This window comes from Rhipicephalus sanguineus, chromosome 11 (assembly GCF_013339695.2).
Source record: "Rhipicephalus sanguineus isolate Rsan-2018 chromosome 11, BIME_Rsan_1.4, whole genome shotgun sequence".
Classification (NCBI taxonomy): Eukaryota; Metazoa; Arthropoda; class Arachnida; order Ixodida; family Ixodidae; genus Rhipicephalus; species Rhipicephalus sanguineus.
The window spans coordinates 43,701,904-43,719,936 of NC_051186.1; the positions used below are offsets into that span (position 1 = coordinate 43,701,904).

General features: G+C 48.4%; 1 protein-coding gene across 1 annotated transcript in view; it reads right to left on the minus strand.

Moving 5' to 3' along the window:
• The window catches only part of LOC119374644 (arginase-1), a 43,508-nt gene extending 41,157 nt beyond the window's left edge, over positions 1-2,351 (minus strand). The window contains exon 1 of the mRNA XM_037644814.2: positions 2,189-2,351. Within this exon, the coding sequence (XP_037500742.1) occupies positions 2,189-2,283 (95 nt within the window). The 5' untranslated portion in view covers positions 2,284-2,351. The remainder of the gene's footprint in view (positions 1-2,188) is intronic.
• Positions 2,352-18,033: the final 15,682 nt, after the last annotated feature.

The window sequence follows — 18,033 nt, forward strand, 5'->3', positions numbered from 1 at the left end:
GCCTGAGACATGTCTCATGAACCGGATAACTACAATGTTAGCTAGTGAAAACCTCTTTTTTATTTTTATTTTTCATTTACCTCTAATTGCGATCTGGCCATGCAGGTTTTTGACGGACCTAGCGCATTAAAGAATGACGGGGGAGGCAGAACTGAGAAAAGGTATGGGACAACTGTTATAGCGCAAAATCCGGACAAAGACTTTGCGCTATAACAATTGTCATGACCTACCAACTAGCCCAAGCCGCCACCCTTCTAAGTATGGAGCAGACTTGGCGCCCCCGTCAAATGATCAGACCCCCCCCCCCCCCCCGGCTGTTCTCGTGCGCACGCCTGTGCGAAGTGACCCTGTATAAACAATTTCGAGAGCTGGGCCAGTTGTTACATGATTGAAGACGAAAACCAGCAAAGACAACAACGGACGTAGAAGTAGGCGACAGGACATACTAACCGAAGATTCGCAAGTCCAGCTTTGTCCGTCTTATTAGCTCAATAGCGTTAAGTAGCTCGTTTCACAGAAATTCCGGTGTTGGCGTCGGCGTCGTTGGTTCTGAGCGAAAAATTGAGATTAGGTAAATAAAATAAATATTAAGAATCTTCGGTTCGAGTGGGAATCGAACCCAAACCTTCTGCGTGGCAAGCAGGTGTTCCACCACAGAGCCACACCAGTGCTTGCAACTGTTCCGGAAAAAGAACCCAATACGAATGTCATGTAGAACGAGGAGATTCCTCAACGCATGCAATATTGCTTGGCAGAAGCATAGGAACGCACCGGGCGTCAAAAGATGTGAATTTCGCAACGACTGGCTGGCTTAAAGGCCTACACATTACAAAGCACTCAGGCATGATTAATTATCATCATCAGCAAGAGCATCAGCAACGTCTGCAGCTGCGCAGGTGAGCGTGTTGCCTTACGGACGCGTAGCGGGTACCTCGCCAATTCGCTAAAGGAAGAATTGTGGCTTAGTGGGCACTTCGCAATTGTACTTGCAGTAGGCATTCTAGGATAGTTGGAAACGGCCATTGTTGCACGCACAGACGTTCCGAGAAACGAGGCCAGGCTAGCGATTCGGAAGCGACGCGATCGGTGCCAGATTACGCTATCGCGTTCTACTCTTGAAGGCGAAGCTCAACCGTTCTCCAAGTTTTTCTGCATCCGTTGTCTTCTTTGCTGGTTTTCATCTTCAATCATGAACCCTGCATCGTCCTACTACAACGGGCAATCTTAAAGCAAAAGCTTTCTTGCCGAGTTCGAGGGACATTTTAGGAAGTTATCTGGCCTCTAACGGAGTGCATGGTGGCGTTAACTAAAACCAGTTCAGAACGTGACCGCATTCGTGAACTAGTGTTGACAAATACGGCCATGTCAGATGGTAACACTCTTATCAACACTTGATGACAACGAGTACCATCGCGTTTTGATAGTTTTGCTTTCAATAAGTCTATTTTCAATTTAAAAAAATATTAAAGGACCCCTTCCCCAATCGGAAAAAATGGGGGCCAGCAAAACGCGTTCCTGACCGACTTCTTTCTTTCTTTCTTTCTTTCTTTTTTTCTTTCTTATTGCGCAATACTCCATCCTGTATGCTTACTTCCTTCCAGGGGCGTAGCCGGTGGGGGGTGGGGGGAGGGGGTTTCAAACTTCCCCCGAAATTTTTCAATTTTGCTTGCGTATATGTACACGCACACATACAAACGCACGCACAAACATACGTAAAGTATGGCTGAACCCCCCCCCCCCCCGAAAAAAATTTCTGGCTACGCCCCTGCTTCCTTCATGTCGGGAATTGGACCTTCAGCCACGTGCTTTTCAGCGCAACACTTTTGCTACGGGCAACAACGACGCTCATGCGTGAAGCAATGAAATGCAACAATGAAATGTGGAAACGTGAAATGGCAAGTTACTTCGATAAAAGGTCGTATTCCCATGTCAGGAACGGCCGATCGCCGACAAGCCCACGATTGGGAGAGCCTCAGTTATCGGATAACGGTGCACACAAATGCGCTTGTTACCGGCGCACATTCGAGGGCCTATACGATTTGTGTACACCCGAATTTCTGCACACTCGCCGGCGACGGGTGTTTCGCGAACTATGCCGCTGCCGCCACTGAAGTCTGTAAATCATATAGAAGCTTCGCCTAAAATCCGCACTCGGGCCGCTCAAGGGGCCGCAGAACAATCCACATACCTTTTTTGGCTGAATGGCTTCCCGTCGAGGCAAGATGGGGTAAGGGTGAAAAAGAGGAGCAGCTTTTGGACACACAATACGCTGCGGCGTACCATACTGAACAGGATATGAAACAACGCGACTAGAACAAGGACAACACAGGGACGAATACCACAGGACAAGCGCTGACTGCCAAGTGAAAGATTATTTGAAGGAAATGGGCCTTTTATACGATTTCAGAACAGACACGAGAGCACGAGTCACAGTCAACAAGCAGAAGCTTTCTTTCAAAAAGTTTATCTCTCGTTCTGATAATACAAAAGAGGACTAGCTGGCACAGTTGTCACTGTTCTTTTGCAATACACAAGGGCTCTGTGGTTTTCGTTTCCTCCCTTGGGGTTTTAAACGATGCATTTATAATTCACAGATTTCAGTGTCGACGTCATACGCGAAGAAACCGGGGGCCGGCAAGGGAAGGTGCGCAGGCCACATCCGTATTGGCATGCGCCGTTTCCCAGTAACTGTTGCTCTCTCGATCATATGTGCTTGCGCGAATTCGTGAAGATGAATATGTTCCAACTACATAGGCCGACTTGCAGAATTGCTTCAATTTATTTCTAGTTCTTCTGGCCCCCTTTCTGTGTGTCCTAATTTTGACTCAACTGACCCAGCGGTTCTGGTGCACAGAAACACAACACTGAGCTAACCAACTAGTCTAATTGCTATAGCATAAAAATACCTGGGTTGCAATGACGCTTGTACTTTTATTATTGCGATAGCAATTATATGGACAGTCTCGGCTGGATTTTGCCGTCGCCGCCGTCATGCGCCGTATATGTATAAGTATGTATATATATATATAAAAGCCCCAAAGAAAAATAATTCAGAAAAATGCTTCCGAAGCGCGGAATCGAACCAGGGACCTCTTCCTACGCAGCGAGTGGCGCTAGCCACTACGCCACGAAACGCAGATCCTCCACGTAAGTAACGGCGAGCGTTATATACACACCCTTTACCGCTGGACGGGCTCAGAGACGGCTGCGCTTGTAAGCGTTTCTTCATTACCAGCGAGATGGCGTTAGGAGCGCGACAGGCGAATTTAAAAGTCGTCGGCGAGCTCGCTCGCTTCTTCTTATACTTGTGCAGGGAGAACCTTGCCCTTCCGCTGTCTGCTCGCGCGGTTTTCTTGTGCTGAGGGGAAGAGGGATGTTTCACGCTTTCACCGTGATGTCCGCGCTCATGTTACGGAGCGTACGAAAGCCACTCGAGCTCAAGGGACGCCGCTAAACGAACAAACAGAAGATGAGCGCCAACTATCAAGTGTCACAGCTCGACACTTGAAGCACGCTAGTTTCCTTCGCTGCTTCGGCCGCCTTTGCAACAGGAGCGTTGTTCAAACTGAGTATCCATTGGCGAGCCTCACTTCATATAGCATTAGTTTCTTGCTATCGCATTCATTGCTTCGGCCTTGCGGCGAAACTGTGACTTTTTTAAAAAAAGTGAGATTTTGGATATTGCTTTAAATGTGCTGCACTGAAAAGAAACCGCACATGCTTCGTCCATAGGTAGCGCTTCTTTGCGTCTGAATCCACTAGAACACTGACAGTGCCGACACAAACGAGCGTGAAAATGCACACAGTGCGTATGACACAAAAATATCGTATATTCATGCATACACACACGTGCAATAATATGCTCTATTCCAATGATCTTTCACTTGAAGGGATCTTAAAAAGGGTTGACTAATAACTAGAGGCTGGATTTTTAGGCACTAAAAAAGCGCCATTTAGGCGCCAAAAACAGGCAGAAGAAACTTTTTAGCCCTCTAGCGTCATACATGTAGGCATAATGCAAAAGAATTTCCGAACAGAGACGCGCGCGACCTGTATCTACGACAAGCAAGCAAGAAAAAAATATTGTATGATGCCACAAAAATCGCCAACAGTTGAACATAGCCGTGCAATTGTCTTTTGTCCCGCACGGTTTGCAGAAAAAACGGTCTCTCCTTTTATTCTCTACAGGCCCGCAGCCAGGAATTTTTTTCGGGGGGGGGGGGGGGGCACTTGCTGAAAGCCTTGACTATTTGAGAAAAACGCCTATTTTCCTTATTTATTTTCGATAAAACACCATGCGCCATCAAAATATCGGGGGGGGGGGGGGAGGCCCCCGAAATTTTTTCATACTTTAACTTTTCGGGTGGCACTAAAATGCTTCACGCCTTCACAGCGACCACTAGTTGCCAAAGTTAGCCGTTCTACACACAAACACCCCCCGGAGAAAACTCCTGGGTACGGCCCTGTCTCCAAGCGTCCATGCAGTTGGACCATTTTAGTAAGCAGGGAGTACTTCACGCGCCCCTCGCATTGTTCTTGCAAACTGGAAGTGCCTATGTACCTGATGCTTGAGTGGACGCAGGAATATTGTATTTGAACTGAACGCTTGGAGCTTGACGTGCTGGTGTGCCGGGCTTCGGTTGCCTTATATACCACGCGGAGGACAGAAAAGAGCTTTTTTTCCTTTTTTTCGTTCCTACCGGTGACCGCAATATCTGCTGAAGGAAGGTACAGCTCCACAATATCAGGCGCAAGGAATCTGTGCCCACATAAAACACAGACTATGCGAAGTAAGTGACTTTGTAATAAACAGACTTTAGCCTGGCCGGCGTGCTTTTGTTCGTGCATATGAATGAGCATTATCTCAGCAACGCTATTATTGCTTCGGCGATCTTTATGCTGTGGATTTGTGCGTAGTGATCATTGTAGAGTCACTACACCCAATACAGCTGCATTTGCTCATCTCACCGGGGTGGCTTCAAGACTAAAAGCTCACAAGGAAACGACCATTTTGGACTACTTTATTGCCACACCTCGCCGTGTTTTGCCGCACTGCTTGTTGTTTTGCCGCAACGCGCGAGGTCGATCAAGGCTCCTTCGTTGAAGCATTACGCGCGATATCATCAATGCGTTTTACTAGTTAGAGTAAATAATACTGTAATGCACTGGTCGGATAAAACTGAAATCGTATGCCGCATCGAGCATCTTTGCTCATCGGCCAAGGCAGAAGAAACGGAACTCACGCTGCAAGCATATGAGGGGGTATCAGTGCTCGTAGTAGAACCTTCCAAAGAAAAAGTTTGTTATGAATTCCTGCAATAAAACCCAATTTTTAAATAAGTGTTCTTTTATTCTCTTGCATCTCCGCAAAAAAAGCTACCTAACTCAGCTTCTCTGGTTATAGTCTTGGTTCTAGGGCCTATAGACACATACCCAAGTTCATTGCAATTTGCATTAGACCACCGTGGCCCCGCCACGGTGGTCTAGTGGTTATGGCGCTCGACTGCTGACCCGAAGGTCGCGGGATCTAATCCCGGCCGCGGCGGCTGCATTTTCGATGGAGGCGAAAATGTTTGAGGCCCGTGTACTTAGATTCAGGTGCACGTTAAAGAACCCCATGGGCGGTCGAAATTTCCGGATCCCTCATAATCATATCGTGGTTTTGGGACGTTAAACTCCGGATATTATTGCAACATTGCAACATACCTTTATATCTGCGGGACACAGAGGCGGCGGGGTTAGTAAAAGCGGGACGCCTTTGAATAAATACATTTCTTTGAAAACAGATAAACATTAAGAGAGATACACTAGTGGGCATGCTATATTTGCTAGATCTTGAAATGTACTCTGGTTGCTGATATTCCACGCAAGCAGTGCAACTCTTTCTCCTAAGTAAACCTATTAGAAGACTTTATAATAGGGGTGTGCGAATATTCGAAAGTTTCGAATATTCGTCGAATATTACCTTCGAAATATTCGTATTCGATTCGACAATCGTGTATTCGAAAAGTTTCGAATATTCGATAACTTCGAATATTAGAAAAATTCGAATATGCGATTCGATTATCATGCATAAAATAACTCGTCTTCCACATTTCTGCTGCGTTCGTATAGCTAAAAACGTTGCCGAGAGGAGCGATACACATCGTAAGTACGCGGAGGCAAGATATCTGCCTGCGACGAGCGCCCCAATACGTATGATTTATTGCTGGTGCATCTCCGACGTGCAGCGCTGCTGGCGATCATGTAACCGTACATTTTCAATATTATGCGGCCGTAACGTGCCGCACTACCACTCGTTCACAATGCGGGACCACTTCTCATGAAAGACAGAACCCATGTGACTGGTGGCGAACTGTAGGCACCTTCAGATACCCCATTCTGGCAAAGCTTTGCCCCATGTACCTCCCTATACCAGCCACTTCTGTTCAAAGCGAGCGTGCCTTTTCAGTGGCATGGGGGGTGGGGGGGGGGGGGGTGTCTCTGTTAGAAGGGAGCGCTGCTGCCTGATCATGTGGAGCAACTCATATTTCTTCATGGTAACATCTAGTCATTACTTTGATTGTGCCGTGATATTTGCTTGCGTTGTGATGTGCATTGTGCTAGCCTGGACATTGTGTTCTGGAGATAGCAGTGTATGTTTTGTTGCCAGTCAGGCTGTTAATGTTTTTTTTTTTTTTCAAATAGCTACATGTTAAATAAAATATTGTTACTGTGGAGGCATTTTTCCTTTGATATTCGATATTCGATTCGATATTCGAAGGTGGATATTCGTATTCGATTCGTATTCGAAAAATTTGATATTCGCACACCCCTACTTTATAAACAAAATAACCTTAGTTAATAATGATGTGTAACCGTAGGAATACTTCCATACGCTGACAAACGCAATGTAACGAATAACAGCGCGTATTTTGCACTGCGCGCTACAAGAGCGCTAGGTACCCAATGAGATTTCCGAAAATAGGAGTATGCTCACAACATGCCTATTTTTTTTTCTAACTAGAAAACAAGCTCTGCTAGCTCACCCAAATATCACCTCTACTTCAAGTTAAGCTGAATTTCAAAACGTGCCAATAACGAAAAAAAAAAAATAAATAAATGACCATGCGTGACAGCTGCTGCTGGGAAACTGCTCAGAAGCTGCTTCGGAAACGAACGCGTTTTATTTCGACGTTTAACGCGCTCCGGGCTCGTTCAAGTTATTGTCCCTGTAGTTTGATATTTGCTGAGCGTCTTATAGGCCCCAGATGTTAATAATATTAGCGGTTCAAGCGCACATTCAATTTGGTTTCAGGTGTCTGCAAGATGCACGGAAGCAAGCGGCGCGTCGTCTGCTAGCGCTGCTCCTTGGTCCCTTCGAAAAGGCGCTCGTGTAGTTGTCGCTACTTCTCAAAAATAGAGGGGCCTTAGGTTGAACTAGATGACTATGTTGAACCCCATAGAGTTCTGAACAGTCATTTTTGCCCGGTAACATGAATAACGGCCTCAAACTGCACTCGAAAGTGAAATTTGAGGTTACGTAGTGTTCACATAAGCGCTGATTTTGAAGATAGGCATTTATAGGCACTTATACGAATTGAGGCACAAACGATAAAAATAGGCATTTATAGGCACTATAAAAACACTACAAATGCCCTTCTTAACATCTAGTTCATGCTCATATATCAAAGTGGGCCGATAGGAATATAATATAATATCTGGGGTTTAACGTCCCAAAACAACGCTATGATTATGAGAGACGCCGTAGTGGAGGGCTCCGGAAATTTTGACCACCTGGGGTTCTTTAACGTGCACCTAAATCTAAGTACACGGGCCTCAAACATTTTCGCCTCCATCGAAAATGCAGCCGCCGCGGCCGGGATTCGATCCCGCGACCTTCGGGTCAGCAGTCGAGCGCCATAACCACTAGACCACCGTGGCGGGGCGGGCCGATAGGAACGAAAGGATCAAAATAGGCATTTGCCTAAAATACGGTCTCTACTTATAACTTAAGAATTTTGGTTATTGGCGGTAAATATTTGCCGTCGTAGTTGTTGAACTGACGCCTATAAAACGCCCCGGGAAATAAATAATTGCGATATTATGAAAAAAAAAAAAAAACCGGCCAATGGCGTCCAGTCTTCGGTGCGGAGCGGCAACCGGCCAGCTATCTAAAAAAAAAAAAAAAAAAAAAAAAAACGGCCGGGCCGGTCTCAAACCGAAGAGGTGGCAACCTACCTCCAGAATTCCAGAATTTAATCTATTAACACACTTGCACTCACTCACTCACTAGGGCGGTGTACGTACATGGCTTCGGAGATTTCGGCCGTCGTCTGTCTGTCCTCTCGCCGAAAAGTCAACAGCGAGCAAAAAGTCCACTTTCACTGAACTGCGTACACGTGTCCTCTATATTCATGAACTGACCTTTCAGAGATAGAGAATTTGTTGAAAGGCAGAGAGGTCGGCCTGAGCTAGGGCGCTCTAGCCTGCTACTCAATTTAAATGTTGGAAATGAATTGAGGGTGCCCGATAGCAACTGCACTATGCTGACGGAGCAACGGCATTATCGTACGCATGCATGACGCGGCTGAACCGTATATACGCTACGTGCGCTTGAGTGACAGAGCCAGACCCCTCAAGTCAAGGCTAAAAAAATAATAAAAATAATAATAATAAAAGATGCTGCGTCGCCATACGGTTCGCCGGCCGCACGTCTGTAATAACTGTTGCCCGGCCCTTCATTACAGTGCAGTTATTAAAGTGACGGGGCCCCTTACAGCAGTGAGTGCCTTATACGCACGTAATATCTGAACTATCTGGTTGCCGACCTTTTCTCTGCGCTCAACTATACGCACTAAAACAACAAATGGTTCTAGAATATCCTCAGTATATGTACACACACACACACACACACACACACACACACACACACACACACACACACACACACACACACACACACACACACACACATATATATATATATATATATATATATATATATATATATATATATATATATATATATATATATATATATATATATATATATATATATTGCCGCGAGTCTTATATTTCATGAGTGTAAGCTTCACCCACAAAGACTGTGGGCAACGCGCTGCGCAGGCCTCGCCGTGATGTGTAGGAAGCTTCGCGATTGTTTTGGAACAATCTGTTAAGATTGCGCGCCGCACGAGAATGTTCCAGCTTTGTCGAGAGATAACGCCGCCACCAGCGATATCGCTGGAAAGTTCGATAGCGCCTGTATAAAAGCCGACGCGCTTGACTGCTTGTCAGTTGATCGACGGACGACGCCCCGTTCGCCGCTATCATTGTACAGCGTGTATTGCTTAGTTCTAGTTCTCAGTTTCTTCGTGGAGAACATCGTTTTGCGTCATGGCGCCCCAGAGGTCCTCATCACAGACTGAGGTACCGCCTTTACTGCAGACCTAACTCAGGCGATCTTGAAGTACAGCGAGACGAGCCACCGCCGCACCACCGCCTACCACCCGCAGACCAATGGCCTCACCGAGCGTCTAAATAAGACCATCGCCGACATGCTCGCCATGTACGTCGACGTTGAGCACAAGACGTGGGACGCCGTCCTTCCGTATGTGACCTTCGCTTACAACACGGCGGTCCAAGAAACGACGCAGATGACGCCGTACAAGTTGGTCTACGGAAGGAGCCCGGCGACGACGCTCGACGCCATGTTACCCAACGTCACCGACGAAGAAAATGTCGACGCCGCCGCTTACCTACAACGTGCCGAAGAAGCTCGACAGCTGGCCCGCCTGCGCATCAAGACCCAGCAGCACACCGACAGCCGTCGCTACAATCTACGACGACGCTTCGTCGAGTACCAGCCCGGCGACCGTGTCTGGGTCTGGACGCCAATACGACGACGCGGACTGAGCGAGAAGCTTCTTCGACGATACTTCGGACCGTACAGGGTACTTCGACGTCTCGGCGTACTCGACTACGAGGTTGTCCCCGACGGCATCACGAACTCCCAGAGGCGCCGAGCTCGACCCGAGGTCGTGCATGTGGTGCGCCTTAAACCGTACTATGCTCGTTAGCGCACCTGAGGACTCTAATGTTTGCTTTCTTTATTAGTTTTCTTTAGTATTGCATGTATTCATGTTCTGTTTTTAAGCATCGGGACGATGCTTTTTCAGAGGGGGGCATTGCCGCGAGTCTTATATTTCATGAGTGTAAGCTTCAGCCACAAAGACTGTGGGCAACGCGTGCGCAGGCCTCGCCGTGATGTGTAGGAAGCTTCGCGATTGTTTTGGAACAATCTGTTAAGATTGCACGCCGCACGAGAATGTTCCAGCTTTGTCGAGAGATAACGCCGCCACCAGCGATATCGCTGGAAAGTTCGATAGCGCCTGTATAAAAGCCGACGCGATTGACTGCTTCCTCGGAACTATAAGTGCCGACGACTTCGCCGAAAGGCAACGGGCCGACGCGGAACTGGGGGGACTTATTGAGTACCTCGAGTGCAAGACCGCCGTGGTTCCGAAGGTATTCAAGCGAGGACTGCCGTCGTTTTTCTTACGGAACGGCGTTCTCCTGAAGAACTTCTCGCCACTTCGAACCGACTACCTTCTCGTCGTGCCCTCATCATTGCGACCAGAAGTCCTCCAGACCCTACACGACGACCCGACGGCTGGACACCTCGGTGTTTCCCGAACGCTCGCCAGAGTACAGGAAAAATACTACTGGCCACGCCTTGCTGCCGACGTCGCCCACTACGTTAAGACTTGCCGAGATTGCCAGCGATTGTCAGCACTACTTTTGCTTTACCGAGAGTCTTATATTTCATGAGTGTAAGCTTCACCCACAAAGACTGTGGGCAACGCGCTGCGCAGGCCTCGCCGTGATGTGTAGGAAGCTTCGCGATTGTTTTGGAACAATCTGTCAAGATTGCGCGCCGCACGAGAATGTTCCAGCTTTGTCGAGAGATAACGCCGCCACCAGCGATATCGCTGGAAAGTTCGATAGCGCCTGTATAAAAGCCGACGCGCTTGACTGCTTGTCAGTTGATCGACGGACGACGCCCCGTTCGCCGCTATCATTGTACAGCGTGTATTGCTTAGTTCTAGTTCTCAGTTTCTTCGTGGAGAACATCGTTTTGCGTCATGGCGCCCCAGAGGTCCTCATCACAGACTGAGGTACCGCCTTTACTGCAGACCTAACTCAGGCGATCTTGAAGTACAGCGAGACGAGCCACCGCCGCACCACCGCCTACCACCCGCAGACCAATGGCCTCACCGAGCGTCTAAATAAGACCATCGCCGACATGCTCGCCATGTACGTCGACGTTGAGCACAAGACGTGGGACGCCGTCCTTCCGTATGTGACCTTCGCTTACAACACGGCGGTCCAAGAAACGACGCAGATGACGCCGTACAAGTTGGTCTACGGAAGGAGCCCGGCGACGACGCTCGACGCCATGTTACCCAACGTCACCGACGAAGAAAATGTCGACGCCGCCGCTTACCTACAACGTGCCGAAGAAGCTCGACAGCTGGCCCGCCTGCGCATCAAGACCCAGCAGCACACCGACAGCCGTCGCTACAATCTACGACGACGCTTCGTCGAGTACCAGCCCGGCGACCGTGTCTGGGTCTGGACGCCAATACGACGACGCGGACTGAGCGAGAAGCTTCTTCGACGATACTTCGGACCGTACAGGGTACTTCGACGTCTCGGCGTACTCGACTACGAGGTTGTCCCCGACGGCATCACGAACTCCCAGAGGCGCCGAGCTCGACCCGAGGTCGTGCATGTGGTGCGCCTTAAACCGTACTATGCTCGTTAGCGCACCTGAGGACTCTAATGTTTGCTTTCTTATTAGTTTTCTTTAGTATTGCATGTATTCATGTTCTGTTTTTAAGCATCGGGACGATGCTTTTTCAGAGGGGGGCATTGCCGCGAGTCTTATATTTCATGAGTGTAAGCTTCAGCCACAAAGACTGTGGGCAACGCGTGCGCAGGCCTCGCCGTGATGTGTAGGAAGCTTCGCGATTGTTTTGGAACAATCTGTTAAGATTGCACGCCGCACGAGAATGTTCCAGCTTTGTCGAGAGATAACGCCGCCACCAGCGATATCGCTGGAAAGTTCGATAGCGCCTGTATAAAAGCCGACGCGATTGACTGCTTCCTCGGAACTATAAGTGCCGACGACTTCGCCGAAAGGCAACGGGCCGACGCGGAACTGGGGGGACTTATTGAGTACCTCGAGTGCAAGACCGCCGTGGTTCCGAAGGTATTCAAGCGAGGACTGCCGTCGTTTTTCTTACGGAACGGCGTTCTCCTGAAGAACTTCTCGCCACTTCGAACCGACTACCTTCTCGTCGTGCCCTCATCATTGCGACCAGAAGTCCTCCAGACCCTACACGACGACCCGACGGCTGGACACCTCGGTGTTTCCCGAACGCTCGCCAGAGTACAGGAAAAATACTACTGGCCACGCCTTGCTGCCGACGTCGCCCACTACGTTAAGACTTGCCGAGATTGCCAGCGATTGTCAGCACTACTTTTGCTTTACCGAGAGTCTTATATTTCATGAGTGTAAGCTTCAGCCACAAAGACTGTGGGCAACGCGTGCGCAGGCCTCGCCGTGATGTGTAGGAAGCTTCGCGATTGTTTTGGAACAATCTGTTAAGATTGCACGCCGCACGAGAATGTTCCAGCTTTGTCGAGAGATAACGCCGCCACCAGCGATATCGCTGGAAAGTTCGATAGCGCCTGTATAAAAGCCGACGCGATTGACTGCTTCCTCGGAACTATAAGTGCCGACGACTTCGCCGAAAGGCAACGGGCCGACGCGGAACTGGGGGGACTTATTGAGTACCTCGAGTGCAAGACCGCCGTGGTTCCGAAGGTATTCAAGCGAGGACTGCCGTCGTTTTTCTTACGGAACGGCGTTCTCCTGAAGAACTTCTCGCCACTTCGAACCGACTACCTTCTCGTCGTGCCCTCATCATTGCGACCAGAAGTCCTCCAGACCCTACACGACGACCCGACGGCTGGACACCTCGGTGTTTCCCGAACGCTCGCCAGAGTACAGGAAAAATACTACTGGCCACGCCTTGCTGCCGACGTCGCCCACTACGTTAAGACTTGCCGAGATTGCCAGCGATTGTCAGCACTACTTTTGCTTTACCGAGAGTCTTATATTTCATGAGTGTAAGCTTCACCCACAAAGACTGTGGGCAACGCGCTGCGCAGGCCTCGCCGTGATGTGTAGGAAGCTTCGCGATTGTTTTGGAACAATCTGTCAAGATTGCGCGCCGCACGAGAATGTTCCAGCTTTGTCGAGAGATAACGCCGCCACCAGCGATATCGCTGGAAAGTTCGATAGCGCCTGTATAAAAGCCGATGCGCTTGACTGCTTGTCAGTTGATCGACAGACGACGCCCTGTTCGCCGCTATCATTGTACAGCGTGTATTGCTGTAGTTCTAGTTCTCAGTTTCTCGGCCACAAGTTCGGCCAAATAAACAGTTTCATCTCGGACGTGCTGACTGTTGTCTTCGTCGACGTCACGACCACGTGACAATATATATATATATATATAGTGCATACGGGATTAGGACCACAATTAAACTTAAGCATTCGAATTTACCTCGCTTGTCGTGGTTTCCGGCTTGTGGAAATTAAGGACAGTCAGATAATTTCACAATTTTAATTAACTCGGAAGCGGAAGACAACATGGACAGAGGACGAATGACGTCTGACTAAAATGGAGTAGGAAATACGCCCGAAAAAAAAAAAAAAAAAAAAGAAGGCACCAATACCTACAGCGCTATGGAAAAAATAATAAAATTCGGGAGATATCACGCCTTGGGGTAATCGGTTTCATGCGAAGCAATCAACGAGTAGTTGTCTAAGATGCATTTTTTGGCTTTGAGCCAAGCGTTACGAGGTGTATCGACGTGTTTTTGTAAGCGTAGTAGTTGTGTGCACAATGTGTCCTTACCAGGCACGTCGACTACACTGGCGTTTGAAAGGTTACCTATGGTCTGAAGTAACATCAGCACTCACTTTAGAGCACAGACGTCAGTATTATCGAAACGAAGTGCACTTTACGATGCGATGATGCGAATATCATACGTAACTTTCGTTAGCATATTCCCCCGGGGTCGAGTAACGCTTGAATATAGCTTGCTGAATCATGGGAATACAAATGCAATGCTTATTAGACTTCTATGAAAGCGGAGCCAACACTGGAACCACAATTGACGTTAACCCGGTATGACGCCTGTATCATATAGGAGTACATATGTAATGTTTATTGCTTTGTTATAAAATTATATAACCAGCACTGCAACCACAGTTGACGTTGCACCGACATTACACCTGCATAGGGTCTTTTTCCAAAGCAATTTCAAGACGTGGAGTAGCTCGGTAGAATACCTAACTGCCACACAGAGTGCTTGGGTTCGATTCCTACTGGGGTCCTGACATTTATTCTTTGCATTCGTCGGGTCAACGCTGCCAATGTCCGTTTTTCTTTACGCTCTCGCATTTAAATTACCAATGCCTGTTCTCCCCGTTACTGGGAAGATATAAACTGTCACTCACCTGTGGCGCACACCCGCTTACCGTGGCCCGTGGTAAATGGGTATGTGCCACACATCTTGAGAAAAGCGTTTGACGTCGAAAGCGACAGGATTTTCCCGTTATTCGTGCCATGACCAGACTGTCATATTCGTCAAACCGTCTTACCCTCCCATGCCAATTTTGGTCTACACAAAGCTAAGGAGGCGATCACGAGAGCAACCAGACGTATAGCTGCAAGATAGATAAATACGTAGATAGAAATGCTCAAAGTGTCTCGGGTTCGCTAAGAAGAGCTCCGCATTTAATAGTAATACTGATAATTGTAGGGGTTTTACGTCCCAAAACCACGATATTATATTACGCGATATGAGAGACGCCGCTGTGGACGGCTCCGGAAATTGAAAAAAGGAAAGTAACCGACAACTCGAAGCACATATGCGAACACCGAATATGCCAAATTGGTTCTGCAGACGCCACCAAATTAAGGTGCACGGAGGAATGTTCCCGAAAGGGGTTGGCTCGTTTGTAGCATGAAGCCACATCGAAGTTCATATATAGATTCCTCAGAAGCAAAGCTTCATAGTCAACGAAATATTTGTCCTTTGGTGCTATTCTGGACGCTAACAAATTCCAGCCGATCGATTATTTGTAATCAGTTACATTTTCAGTTACTTGTAATTAGTTACAGGGGGGCGGCCGTCCACCCTGGTCACTTATTAAGAGGGGAGGGGGGGCGCAAAATCTGCCCCATACATTGACCCCCCTAGTCAATTAAATGGAGGGGGGGCGCAAAATCTGCCTCGTACATTGACTTAGTAGGGGGGGGGACGCTGCAATGAACACCCCCCCCCCCCCCCCCGATGGGGAACCCCGCGCAGGCCTATGCACACGAGCTTACCTCAGCTTACACAAGAGTAGTTTCTGTCGGTTCAAAATAATCGTAATGCTCCTTTGTTTGTGAATATTCCTTGCAAATAAAATGTTATGCCATTCTAGAGCTATTTCTAAACGCCTGTGCAATCTGAGTAAACAGCTGGCAAGAAAGCCTGGCGAACGCAGATTGAGTTCTTTCCTCATCTTCTCCTTTCTTGTTTCTATCATCTTTCTTTACATCTTTCTATATTGCTCTCTCTCCTCCTAACCCTCACTTCTCTTTTCCACCCCTTGCTAAAGTATGCTATACAAAGCTATGCCATGCTTTGACCTCTCCTCTCCTTTCCTTCATAGTCACCATCACATCACTCCTCCTCACCCTCATTTCCTTTTCCCACCCCCTCGCTATATACTGTACTATGCATGGCTATGCTATGCTAGGAGCGGCTTGCCACGTACTAAACTTACTATACAAGGTTATGTCATTCTTTACTCCCTCCCCTCCTGCTTTCCTTCCTCCTCACCCTCATACAGTCCTTCTCACACTCACTTCCCTTTGCCACCCCCTTGCTATACTATACTACGCATGGCTATGCTATGCAAGGAGCTGCCCGGCACACACCCGCCTTTAGTGGTGCATACCCGCTCAACTAATTTTAGATGCGAGAACATCTTATGCTCGGGGCAGTGTCCGTTCTGCGGCGTCCGCGCCCATACTGCGCATGCGCCAACTCTCCGCCCTCTCCTCGCTTGAGCGCGAGGAGGTGGCGTGAGCGCTGCCTCCGCTTCGTTTCTCTCTCTCCTCCACAGCTGTGCGCTCGTATATAATGCGGCCCTCGCTCGCTCCCGTTGCACTCTCCTTCGCAACGGCTCGCGAAGCTGAGCGTAAACGGCAACGCCGGCAAGCGTTGCACTCTCCTTCGCAACGGCGCTATGGACACTCGCGAAGCTGAACGTAAACGGCAACGCCGGCAAGCGAATCTCGAGGCCGCGAAAGCGCGCGTTCGCTGTGCTTCTGTCATTCTCTCTCTGTGCAACGGTGTGCGAAACGCCATGAACAACGTCAACGTCGGCGCTAATTGCAGCGGCAGCGCCACCGCCGTGGAGCAGAGGTAGGCTGGGGAAGCCGAAGGCAGGGGCGTAGCCAGAAATTTTTTTCGGGGGGGGGGGGGGGGGGTTCAACCATACTTTATGTATGTTCGTGCGTGCGTTTGTATGTGTGCGTGCCTATATACGCAAGCAAAACTGAAAAATTTCGGGGGGTTTGAACCCCCCCAACCCCCCCCCCCCCTTGGCTACGCCCCTGGCCGAAGGTAAACGTCAGCGTCGGCAAGCGGTAATTCAAACGCCTCGACAACCACCGTCTTATAAGTCACATAAGTGAAACGAAACCTCGATGCGCACCCCCCGCGATGCTTTCGCATTCCACCATGGTTGCCCGTAGGGGGAGATGATGTGTAATTTTTGCGTTGCACGCCGGACAAACTTCAAGCTTAAACAGCTGTGCTGTTAAAATAGCTATAGGTATTGATTTTACAACCACCCTGTAAATCCCTATCGGCCAATGGCAGCTCTCGCTGAAAACCTGCCAGAAGAGGTCATAGCACGGCCTGTGGAGTTCGCCCCTGCACGGACGTTTGAAAAAAGAGATGTTTTAACTCCGCCTACGAACTCCACGCGCCTCGTGCGATAACAAAATTTGGCCAATACGTTCGCACCTCTGCATTTCTATCAGTGGAATGCGGTTTCTCGTCAAGCTCGACAGGTGCTCCACAGCTGCGTTCACCGACCTGTGAAAAATATTTGTCAGATGTTTCTGTAGCATTTCAGCAATGGGGTGCAATGTCCAACAATGTCTGACCGAATATAATAATTGCTGGGCTTTCACGAGCCAAAACCACGATATGATTATGAGGCCCGCCGTAGCGGGGCAATCCGAATTCATTTATACCACCTGGGATTCATTAACGTGCACCTAAATATAAGCACACTGGTGTTGTTTGAATTTTGCCCCCATGGAAATGCGGCCGCCGTGGCCGGAATTCGAACCCGCGCCCTCGAGCAATGTCAGACCGAAATATACGGCAAGAAAAGCAGAATTGAACCAAGAGAATAATGCATATAGAACACACCAACATTAAACAGAGACAGAAAAGGAAAATAACGAGAAAGACAAATAAAAGTACGACGCATCAGCTAATATTTCAAATGCTAAAGAATGCAGTTCACTTCGTTGTATCTCAACATAATCTGTGTTGCGCGTCAAATTTATTTTTCTTCGGAAAGCTACCTCTGGAATACTAACATATTGTACAACATAAAGGGCAAGTCGCATGTATAATAACAAGTTCGTTTCGCGCGCAACGTTTACTAAGAATCGGCAAACAGCCGTCCATGGATCTAACTTTTCAAGTGGGGGAGGTGACCCAGACGATGTCCCATTGCTTTGAGGTGTTTGAGGTTGGACCGGGGCCCAATTAAGTTACAGCAAGTTTGTGATTTCATACCGCATTTACGTGCACTATTTTCAGCTCCAATGTTTCTTTCTCTCTCTTGAACCTTTCTGGACAGTGGCACAGCAGATTCGGTAGCAGATGGCGCTACTG